General features: G+C 42.4%; 1 protein-coding gene across 3 annotated transcripts in view; it reads left to right on the forward strand.

The window, feature by feature from the left end:
* The window catches only part of LOC102061741 (phospholipid-transporting ATPase ID), a 108,081-nt gene that overhangs the window by 38,344 nt on the left and 57,647 nt on the right, over positions 1 to 12,090 (forward strand). For all 3 annotated transcript variants that reach the window (XM_074533105.1, XM_005491738.4, XM_026796275.2), the window contains exons 4-9: positions 3,075 to 3,188; positions 5,288 to 5,386; positions 6,232 to 6,293; positions 7,839 to 7,911; positions 8,080 to 8,150; positions 9,275 to 9,357. In XM_074533105.1, coding sequence (XP_074389206.1) covers positions 3,075 to 3,188; positions 5,288 to 5,386; positions 6,232 to 6,293; positions 7,839 to 7,911; positions 8,080 to 8,150; positions 9,275 to 9,357 — 502 coding nt within the window. The remainder of the gene's footprint in view (positions 1 to 3,074; positions 3,189 to 5,287; positions 5,387 to 6,231; positions 6,294 to 7,838; positions 7,912 to 8,079; positions 8,151 to 9,274; positions 9,358 to 12,090) is intronic.

Consider the following 12,090-nt stretch of genomic DNA (forward strand, 5'->3'; position numbering starts at 1 on the left):
GCTTGTGAAATGATGGCTGCATGTGGCCCTTTAATGCACTGCAGTGATGCAGGCTCCTGTAGCACCCCTCCCACCCCAGAGTCAGGGTCTGGTCCAGCTCTAAAGAGTGACAAGGTTTGATGACGTTAAGCATCACGGAAGAGGATATAATCAAGAGCAGAGGCCAGCTGAGATCTCCCTGTAGCTGGCCAAGAGCCTGAACTGCCAAAGCACGCAGCCCTCTAGTATTGTCTGAAAATATGATCAACACCTGAGAGAATTGGGTTTGCTCAGCCTGGGGAAGAGAAGGCTTCAGGGTGACCTACATGTGACCTTCCAGTGCCTGAAGAGAGCCCACAAGAATGATGGAGAGGGACTTTTTACAAGGGCATGTAGCAGACAGGGCAAAGGAATGGCTTCAAACTAAGGGTGGGTTTAGATTAGATACTGGGAAGAAATCATTTGCTGTTGGGGTGGTGAGGCACTGGCACAAATTGCCCAGAGAAGCTGTGGGTGCCCCATCCCTGGAATTGCTCAAGGCCAGGCTGGAGCAACCTGGTCTGGTTGGAGGTGTTCCTGCCTGTGGCAGGGATAGTTGGAATGAGATGATCTTTAATACCCCTTCCAACCCAAACCATTCTATATTTCCATTATTATGTGATACCTTGCATAGTGCTTCAGCTGTATCTGTGATGTAGAAATGCAGAGTTTTGATTTGGAAAGGCTGAAATTTTCTCTAGTTTGTCATTATAATTTGCTATTGCTATGCCTCTAGCCCCTGAGGTCCATGAACAAATTATGTGTTTAATTAGATATATTTGTGGTAATTACAAGTTCTTTTTTTCTGGTGATTAATTTTAATTATAGATTCTAGAAAAAGGAGAAGATTCATGATAATACTCCCTGTCCTTATCCTCAGGTCTAAAGTACCCTAGTGTCCCAAAAGACAGTATGTGCTCAACAATATAATGATCCTGAACAACTATGGAGAAAACTCTGACTATCCAGATTCCTGCAGTTAAGCATTTGGAAGTTGTTATGTCTGGGGTTTTTACCATGCCTAATGGCAATAGGAAATAAAATGAATGGCTGTGGTTCATTCAGTGATTTTCCTGACGTAATTAATGGACAGAAATAGAAGGCAGGAATTGAAAGAAACCACTCCCATTCTTTTCTTATTCCCTTCTGAGATTTTTGCAGGCAAAGATCTATAAACTTTATCTGAGTGTTTACTGAGTAGTTTTTCCCATGTTATATGCAACCCTCTGAAATCTGTTGACGCACAAAGGTCAAGTCCCCTGCATTTACTTTTTCCTGCAGCAACAATCTTCTGTTTTTTCTTTAAGTAATTGGTCATAATAGTTGTCTTCAGAATAGTGGGCAGATTTCTTTATTTAGACCCAGCTTTTATTAAAAATCTGCTAAACTGTGTGCCTGATGGACACAGTCTTGTCAAGCAATTTAGTTCCTAGTATGCTGGGTTTGCAGAGGATGCTGTTTTTCCATTGCTTCTGTTTCAGCACCGTTCATGGAGCCTGTCCACAACATATACCCCACGGTTAAGGATTTTGAAATAAACCAAATTTAACTACATGTCATGGCATAGACAGAGTTAACCACACTTGCAGGTAGCTGCATGATACCAGGAGACAGGCAATATTGTATATATGATGATCACTGATAAATATATTTTCTTGCTGGAGTCCAGTGAAGAGGAGGATTTGGCTAGCTCTTCTATGAAAGCTGTTTTAATTTCTGCCCTTTTAGAGATTTACTCATTTGGCTTGTCCAAGGGATAAAACCTGATTTTAATGCTGAAGAACATACGCTGAACTGTGTGTCTGAAGGTAGAGAAATCCAGTAACTGCCAAAAATGGAATAGCTTCCTCCACACATACCTTTCAGTGCTAACCTGAAATAATTGGTTTAGTGCTGGAAACATGCTGATGCATGTCAGTGTAGATGTTGAGATCCCGGATTAATGCAAGAATAAGAAGTGGGCTGTGATTCATACTTAGTAGCTTCTGTCCTCCCACCAGCTTACCAATATCTAAAGGCCATTACAAATACCACAATCACCATTTTCTCTCCTGTTGAACCAGCATATTTATTATGGAGTTCAGGTGTGCTTCATGTTTGCCTCCTTGTGCTGTCACACCTTAGGTTCCCTGGAAGGGGGGTAATGGGCATTGTCTGGAGACCTTATAGGGGGAAAAATTTAAGGTGTTCTCACAGTAGGGGGGGATTCATCCTTCCAGAACTAAACCTGGACCTGAAAACTAAAGGGACAGCAGCAACTGGTGGGTCAGTAGGATGCATTGAAACCTGTCTGGCTGGTGGCACATATTGGACCAGACTGACCAATCATCTTTGGGTAAGAAAATACCCCATTCTGCAATATCACGCTTAGGTCTTTCTGTGGTTTGCAAAAGACAGACTGGGGAGTAGCCACTTCTTGTGGCTGGAGGGGCCATCTGAAATTAGAAAAGGAAACTGGAAATAGGGAACAAAGCTGCAGCTCACTTACTGAAAGAGTGAGTTCTTATATAAGGGACTGTTTGCACAACACCATATCCAAGTGATTTTTGTGGAGTAGAAACAAGCCACCCGTTGAAGCTGCTGAGCTGGAAGTTTTCTGAATGTGCTGAAAATGATAATAATAATGTCATATTCTGCTCCTGGGAGGACATATACCTCTTGTAGGGTTGTCCAGCCAATGGATATTTCAAAGCTTCTGACAAAAAGCATCAGAAAAATTGCTGTCCTCTGGTTACAGTTCTCAATTTTCTATGTGCACTGTGTAAGTAAGAAGACTATTAATAACGGGAAGATGTTGTGAGCAACAACATACAAGTTTATCTACCTGCAGCAGCACTGGCATAAGCCAAGCATCATGTTTTCACCCATTCCAAGAGGAATTCTCTGTTTATCCAGATTTGGCATGATTGTATGGGGGAAAAGGAAACGCTTTTTGAGCTGCTGTTGGGAACAATGCTATTGCTAAATATAAGCAAGTAAGACATAGTTGAAATGTGTTGTGCTGTAATTTTGTTTCCTGTTTTACCAATCCTTATTTTCATTTTTTTTCCCTACAGAACAATTCAATTAAAACATCGAAATACAATTTCTTCACTTTCCTGCCTCTCAACCTGTTTGAGCAGTTTCAGCGAATAGCCAATGCTTACTTCCTTTTCTTGCTGATTTTGCAGGTATGAAATCACCGTGCTGTTTCCAGCAGATTGTTCTCTGTTATCAAAGCCAGTCTATGTTTGACAGGTGTAATGAAGTGCAAGCTATAGTCCTGGTGTGAATTAGCATCTTAGTAAAATCTTACAGTACATAGAAAGTAGGGCAGAAAAAAGCAATTTTCTCTTTTACCTTTTTACATGAGGGTTTGAACTAAATGAAGGAAAAAAGTTAATTTGTTTTCAACAAATTGTGCAACTTTTTCATGCCCTGCCCTACTGTCCCTTTGTGTCTACCTCTGAGTGCTCCTGACTGTCCTCAGTTTTGCATTACTTACTCATCCTGTAGTGTAAAGCCAAGTTGTGTCTTACCCACAGATTTTAAGGTAAAATCCACAGGCAGTCACAAAGGAAAACAGCAAGAAGGACACCACATTTGCAACCTGTGGTGTTTCCCTGGGAAGGAAGGAGTTAACATCAGCAAGGCTCAAGGTTTTGGCTAGTTTGCATAAAGCTGGATATGCTGCTCCCCTCTCCAGGGTGAGGGAGGTGCCCAGTATGGAGTGTGTCAGCCCCTGGCAGCACTGTCGAACCCTGTGGATTGCAGTGGCATTGTGTTGCACTTTGCTCATCACTGCTGCTAATGATACCCTGAAAGCTGAACGCACCAGATAAATTGAAATCAGGATTTCTGCCCCTTTGCCCCTTGCTGTGTACTCTGCCATTGCTGACTCATATCAGAATACACGTTATCAAAAGAAGGGTATAATTTTGATTATGTTTCAAGCTTAATGTTTTAAAGTTGATCATTTCACTGCACACAGATTTGCAAAATAATATCTCAAATGCTTTTTTTTTTTTTTTAATTTCAGCTCAGAAAAGCATAGGTGAAATGTGGTTAAGCCTTCAGCATACCACACATGATCCTTTTTGCTTATTTGCAGGAAATGAATTTTTGAAACTACAGTGCATCTATGTTTTTCAAGAGAAGGTGCCTTTTCAGCTGAGCTGGGAGCACAGTTCCTGCGTTGTTGTGCTGCACTCTAGCTGTTTGTCTGTCAAATTCTTACTATTTCAAAGTATTTGCCTTAAATTATTCCATTGTGTGTTTTGCTTGGCCATCTAGGGTTGACTATATATAAAAGCACACAGCTTTTTCTTTACATCAAGATAGCCTAAAGAGGGCAGGCATTAGTCTACATGTTCCTCACTCCATCCCTGTGGGACTATTCCTGCCTCAGGAGTGGATATGATGGGCAGGCTGTGGGGACTCTGTCTCTCCCTCCTTTGTCACAGAGCAGTGGGACATGCATTTTCCAAGGGAGGTGAGAAGGCAGCAGTTGCAGCCTGTACAGCTGAGCAGGGCTGTGGTGCCTGTAGGATCTGGGCTATGACAGTGCATAAATGTTAATTTCACAACGCACATGGAGCTGACAGTTCCCAGATCCACACTGAGGGACACACTAATGCTGGTTTCACATTGCTTCCAGCCCTAGTGCTGCACTTCTAGAGGAAGGGGAGAACTGTGTGGGGGTGAGGCATCTCCCTCTGCTTGACGGACAGCCTAACAGAACCACCTTCAACTCTTTGGTCCTCTCACTGTCAAAGATGTAGGAAACAAAAGCGGCTGTGCTGCTCCTGGGACAGCAAGGCCAGCCCTGGCAACAGCTTGCATTGTCCATTGATGCAAAATTTACTTCAGCAAAATGTGAGAAGCTACTGAAACAAAGAACAGAAGCTTTTGAGGGCTCTGCACAGCTGGTTTTGCTCAGACAGCTCTTGAGTCCCTCACAGCAGGCTTGCCCATGTCAGTACTTCCAAAGAAATACCCTGGGGACTTGGCAATCTTGATTCTGCAAACAACAATAAAGAGCAGCCCACTACACTTTCTGACAGCTCAATTTTTCTAACTTTAATTATAGCTTGTTTTGGAAGGAAAACATGGGTTCCCTGGCTCTCCCACCTTTGGAGGGGGGCGGATCACATATCAGAGATGGAGCTACATTTGTGTCTTTATTCTATATTCAGGTATCATAGAAAGATGTTGTCTGCAGCTTGATTAGGAAACAGTGATTTTCTGAACTGGCAGGAAATGTCTTAACTCAGATCTTTTCTTCCTACAGTTGATTCCTCAGATTTCCTCACTGGCCTGGTTTACAACAGTGGTGCCCCTGGTGCTGGTGCTGGCTGTATCAGGAGTCAAGGATGCCATTGATGATTTTGTAAGATCTGTATTTCTGACCTGTACTTTGGAGTTGATCTGTGATTCTTCAGCACAGTAACTGAAATAAACTGCTTAAACTCAGCTGGTGGCAGGCACTAAGATGGGGTCTGAAATTAAGTCCCCAAAATCTATAGTTTGTTACTGAAACAGGAGCTAGAATTTCCAAATTGCTGAACAGCCCAGCAGCTCCATTGACTTTCTCTGAAACTGCTCACCATGTCTGAAAATGTGATCACTCATAGATATGTCTGGATGCAGGCAGAGAAATCTTTTCTTAGGTTTCCACTTTGGAGAACTCATCCTCTGTCATCTAGTACAATGTAGATGGAAAAAAATTTGGTAGGAAGCAAGTGCTCAACCCACTTGTCTGCTGTCATCAGAGCTAATGGCCAAAAGCCCAGTTGACTTCACAGAGTGATATTAGAACTGTTTAGTATCTGATTTTCTCTCATTATTAAAATGATTTTGATGTCCAATGGAGCAATGCCAGAACATCAGTGACCACTTTCCATATGAGAGCAGAGGAATGAATCTCTCTGGTGTTTACAGACTAAGGTGGGTGGGAGCAATGCCAGCTGAGTCAGAGCTGTGCTAAAGTGACATGTAAGGCTCTACCCTCCTTCTTCTCTCCAAGAGCAAGCCCTTGCCTGTTGCCCTTTGCAGTCTGGTTATGCTCTGTGTCACTGCCATAAACATGTGCTGGACACTGACTCGGTTGTGACACTAATCTGCCTGACCCATTCAGGCAGCTGGGTGGAAATCCAAAATGTTAATGAACTGCCTAGGGCTCCTGAGTGTTTGGTTTCCTGGAAATGCCTTTTAACCTTCTGATCCAATTTTCAGAACCGACACAAAAGCGACAAACACGTCAACAACCGCCCAGTCCAGGTCCTGATCAATGGCATGTAAGTCCTTTTTGCTGTAGTTCTCACAGGGAAAAGCATTTTATTAGTAAATATTTTTGATTTTTTTGTGTGTATGTGTGCACGATTCTCAAGGATCACTAACAATTTAAAATTGAATTGTGTTTCATGCCACTAGTTCATGCAGTTTTGGACTATGTGTCTGATTAATGAACCCTAGACACAGTACCAGAATCGTACAGACATTATGGCTGTGACCTTGTGCTGCCAAAAACTAAACTCTTTCTCTGTTCCTGGCTGTTTATGTTTAAGTAAGAATTTCAGAGTCTTGTATTACTTTACTCCTTACCCCACAAGTAACATGCAAAGCTATCTTCTGGGTCCATTTATATTATAGCGTTTATTTTGCATTAAGCAAAACTAGGCATTCTCAACAAGATATTTCAAATTAAGAAGCTGGAATATCTCCTTCATACACTTCATTATACTTTGAGTGTGTGTAGCACTTCTGGCTTAGATGTACCCAAAACATTTCAGCTGCGTGCTTTGGACATTGTACTGCTAGTTCTTTCCTGCAGAAAAAATAGCAGAGGCTTTGGCTTTCATGGCAGACAGATGTGCTTGCAGCTCCATGGAGTCCAACTATGCACAGGACACAGCTGTAGACAGCTGGGAAGTATTTTGTGACTTTTTTCACACACTATAGATAGCAGTATGTTGTGTAAACTCCAACAGATTACCAAACAGTTAAGAATATAAGTGGAAACTGAAGAATAGGGACATAGTTTTTTGTGCTCTCTGCTAAGTAAACCAGTTTCTTAGTTTACTGTGTACTAGTTACTGTGTCTAGGAAACAAATTTTGACACAGAAATTTTATAATGTTGTGCCTTTTTCAAAACCTGGAAACCACAGATCCTGTCCAGCTCTAACCAACACTGAATAAGCAAGATCAAACTGAGTTCAAGCTTGAGCTCTCAGTCCTGTTTTGAGACTAATCTTTCTCACCTCTAGAATTTTCATATACAGCTATCTTGTCTGTGTTGGTGCTTGCAGTTTAGCTGGCTTCCTGTGTCACATCTGACTTGCTGCTGTGAAGACCACTGCAGACATGGCTCAGACAGTCAAGTGCACAGCCAAAGCACCTGCACTGACCTTCCTGGAAGCTGGCTACTCTTGCTTTTAGCACACCCAGAAAACCTTACACAATCTGCGGTTTTCCCAGATCAAGTCTTTCACACAAAGCAGAGAGAGTTTTTTGAGGCAAAGTGACCCTTTAAGAAAAGGAAGGAAGGGAGTAGTCACTGCAGAGACAAGGACAAGGACAGTGCACACGAACTGCACTGCTGTTTTGGGGGTTGGTCTCAAACCAGCATGGGTCAGCCCAAACAGTGCTTTTATTGATTTTTACTGCTATTTTTTTGCACTGTGGTGACCCCCAACTTAATATGGATCAGGACACATCATGGCAGGCCCTGCTCCCAAGTCTTGATGGCATCTACAGTCTGGCCCCAGGAGCAGAGCTAAGTTCCCCACTTTCCCAAGAGGCATTTGCTGTATGTGCTTACTTACTAGAGGTTTCCTTGCAGGTTAAAGGAGCAAAAATGGATGAATGTCCAAGTGGGGGATATAATAAAACTAGAAAACAACAACTTTGTGACAGTGAGTACCGTTTGTCTCTATCCTGATCACAGCTAATCTCTGCCACTCTTATCACTCACAAGAAAATCAGTGGTCATGATGATGGGCAGTAACCGCAAGCAGCAGTGCTTCGCGATGCCTGCTGACTGTGTGAATTCATGCCAAGTCTGTCTGTCTGTCTGTGCTCAGGCTGATCTCCTGTTGCTGTCGAGCAGTGAGCCACACAGCCTTACGTACATCGAGACAGCTGAGCTGGACGGGTAAGTGAGCCTGGCCCTGGAGTGCAGCCCTGCCACCGCTGCAAAGCCACCTTCCTGAGGACTCTGGGTGCTGCAGGCACATCTGCCAGAGCTTTGGTAGCAAGAGTTTCATTACATGTAGAATAAACCTTGGATAGGTATCTTGAAAATAAAGTCGTCTGTTGGATAATTTTGCTTCTTGAGTGCAAATGTCATGTGAGGAGGGGACTTGACTTTTCAGTGACAGCTCTTCTAACACTGAGAGTTAGTTAGACACATGTCCCTGCAATATCCCTATGAGAAGCTGTTGCTTTTTTCTCCTCTAGTATTTTCCTTGAGACAGATTATCTGGGTGAAATAATCATAATGAATAACTGGTAATTTCCTTTAGTCTGTTGTAGAATAATATCTGTGCAAGCACACAGCAAAGGCTTTCAGATGCTGCCCACTCCAGGACACAACTGGCTACAAAACCAGAGGGCTGCAACATGTATTAATTGGAATAAACTGGAGCTGACTCATCTTTATGATCCAGTTTGCATTACCTTTTCTGCATTGCCCAGAACTAGCAGCAGTCTGAGTGACTAAGCAAAACTAGAAATTCTAAGAAATTGTGTCTCTCCCAAGACCCTACAGACAGCCCTCTGGACTTTCCTCATCTGATTTCTGCTTAAAATAGGTTTGTAGTTTTCATACACACTAGTGCCACTTCTAAGAGGCCCTGAACTAATGCAGTTTTCTTTTGACATTGCATTTCCAGCTCCCCAGCTAGCTAGTCCCAGGACCAAAATAATCTTCCAGATCAGAATACCATGGGAGAAAAGATTCAGAGCTCTCATACATGCTTAGATACCTTGGGTTTAAATGTGTCATGAGTGACAAGGTAGAGAGTGCGCTGCTCTGTGTGAAATTAAGAAGACAGAGCCACTTCATCTTTGATACTATTCCTCAGAATTCTTCTGAATGCCTGTCAGTGCAACTGAGACAATCTACACCCTTTGGCCAGGTGAAACAGATGTACAGTATCACAGTCCATCAGATGGCTAAGCAAGACTGTCCTCAAGAGCAGAAGTGATTTTCAAGGAGAGTTTTCAGTTCACATATGACTTTCAGTTCATGTTTTTTTCTTATATTGTTCACCACAGTGAAACAAACCTGAAGGTGAAGCAGGCACTGACAGTCACTGCAGAGCTTGGAGAAGACCTTCAGAAGCTGACAGAGTTCAATGGTGAGTATAAATGGAAAATCTACTTTACAGATGATTTGCCCAAATTACAGAGAGTGGTTGAGATTCTTCCTTCTAAGCTATCCCTTGCTAGGTGTTCTCTGCAAACAGTGCCAGCAAAACAGAAGAGGCTCTCTGCAGTCTGTACAGCAGGTATCAACACCACCAGCAAAGGAAAAGGTCCCTTTTTGCTTGCAGGTCATGGTGCCACGCATGGCTATAACCTGACTCTACCTTGGCGGCAATTCTTCTGGATGGACACTTTTCTTCTTTGTCTGTTGGCACAAGTTAAGACTATCCACCTTGAAAGCCAGCACACGAGTTCACATAACTGCACTATGGAAACTGTTTTCCCAAAACCTTATGCTTAGTTCTGGTCTCAAAACATTTTCACACTGCACTTTCACACTGATGTAGCAATGCTGATGCACTGATTACATTTCTCTTCTGATCAGTGGCACTTCCCAGACACCACACGGACCTGAGGACTAACTGTGCACACAGGACAGGTGACTGAAGCCTCACCCTGAAGCTGTTCCTTTTCTCTCTAAATGAAAAAATAAAGACTGAGTTTTAAAATATCTAAAGGCAAGCGGTATAGATGTGCTTAACAAGAAACAAGACCTTTCGCAGCGCTGTTTTCTGTACCAAATGCAAAATTAGGATAGGATAGGATAGGATAGGATAGGATAGGATAGGATAGGATAGAATAGAATAGAATAGAATAGAATAGAATAGAATAGAATAGAATAGAATAGAATAGAATAGAATAGAATAGAATAGAATAGAATAGAATAGAATAGAATGTTTTAATTGGAAGGGATCTACAATTATCGTCTAGTCCAACTGCCTGAACATTTCAGGGCTGACCAAAAATTAAAGTATGTTTTTAAGGTTACTGTCAAAATGCCTCTTAAACCTGACAGGCTGGGGGCATCAATCACCTCTCTGTTTCAGTGAGTGGTCACCCTCTCAGTAAAGAAATATTTCCCAAGAGGCCCAGTCTGAACCTCTTCTGGTGCAACTTCAACCATTCCTATGTGTCCTGTCACTGGATACCAGAGAATACTTAGCAGCACATACAGAGAAAGGAGCTAAACCTGTCAAACCCAGAATCCTCCATGCTCACACATCATCTGTCTGTGGAGAGATGACGAGGGAACAGACAAAGTGGTGTTAGTCACGTTCTGCACTGCTCTGCTGGCTTGGATATGAGGTCAAGACTACAGGAGGAGTTATTATGGAAAGGGGTGGAATGAGTGCTGATGTCCTTGGAATGCCTTAAGGATTGCAGGCTCTCAGGAAATACTTTTAGATATAGAGGAAAAATAATTTTAGAAAAAAAAAGTTTTTGAAATAAGTAGATGATTCCAGGATGAGTGGTGGGGATGTGGCAGAGAGCATAGCTGAGGCTGTCTCTGGTAGAGTTCCTTTTGCCTTCTTTGTTGAGGTTTTAAGCAATAATATGTGTGAGTTTTGCCAAGTGTCAGCTCAGTACATCAGGATTTGTTTGAAATGATGGCTGAGGTTCTGGGTGTTCTAGGTCTTGAGAAATATGTTTTTACGTGTACAGTTAGATGCTTAATGTTAATAATTGGAGTGGCATGCCTTAATTATTTTCCTGAGCAGGCTGAAGTGTCTATCAATTTGTAAGCAAAATCTTAATCTTAGATAATCCTTCAAGCATGCTTAGCTTGATGGTTATCTAAGGGCACAGTGTTCTTGGAAGTGCTTAATTATAAAAACATTTAAAAATATTTGGAAAATGCAGAATTTTCTTATTGGATATTTATTTATTCTCTAAATCTTTATGTTGTAAATAAAAGTGGCCTCTTCACAATACTTGAAATGAATAAAATGTTTCCCAGGATGATTTATATTTGACAGTGTACTGGGAAGAGTGCCTGGAATCAGACCCAGCCTTGCATTTCCCTCAGCAAATCTCAGTAGAAATATTTAAATATTTATGTAACTCTTTATCTAATTACTTTTTAAGACAGGAAGAGAGAACAGGGTTGTGCAGCTAATACAGGCACTCAGTGGAATGCTTAATGTGAGTTATGATGTTTGTTTGATGATTCAGATAAGGAGGATGCTTGCAAAACACTGAATTTCTTTGTTTGATTTGGGCAACTGGGAGACCAGAAAGGCAACAATACTTTTCAGTTACCCTCTACTTACCACAGTTGACTTGGCACTATTTCACTTTTTCAGCTGAAATGCTTCCCAGATCTCTTATTGCTGTTACTGGGTGAGGGGGACAGCAGGCATGGTGCCTGGCTGTGGTGCCTTCACTTGCAGAGCTGCTGGGCTCAGTGCAGCTGCCCTGGGGGGACCTTTAGAGCTTCTCACTCTTTGGTGGTCTGTCTCATTTGGATGAATCCCTTCTGATCTCAAAATCAGCATGCCAGAAGCCCAGACCCATCTGATTATGGGAAAGCAGATGGGGACACACTCAAGGTGCTCACAAGAGCATTGTCCCACAGCAGGCACGGTGTTCCTGGTGGGAGACCATGCCCTGGGTTTGCTTTGCATTGTGCTGTTCGAGGTTCCAGTGCAAAGACCCTGTTTCATTTGTGCTTTTCAAGGTGTCTGTGAGGGTGGTAGTGAGGTGGGCCTGGTCACTAGAAACTTTCAGAAACGATGGGGCACAGGTCTGGTCCTTGTTGGACTAACCAGATGATAAAGTAGAAGAGCAACACAGTTGTTAGTATGAATTCTCATGCCATATGTGTC

The sequence above is a fragment of the Zonotrichia albicollis genome, chromosome Z (genome assembly GCF_047830755.1).
Source record: "Zonotrichia albicollis isolate bZonAlb1 chromosome Z, bZonAlb1.hap1, whole genome shotgun sequence".
NCBI classification, from domain to species: Eukaryota; Metazoa; Chordata; class Aves; order Passeriformes; family Passerellidae; genus Zonotrichia; species Zonotrichia albicollis.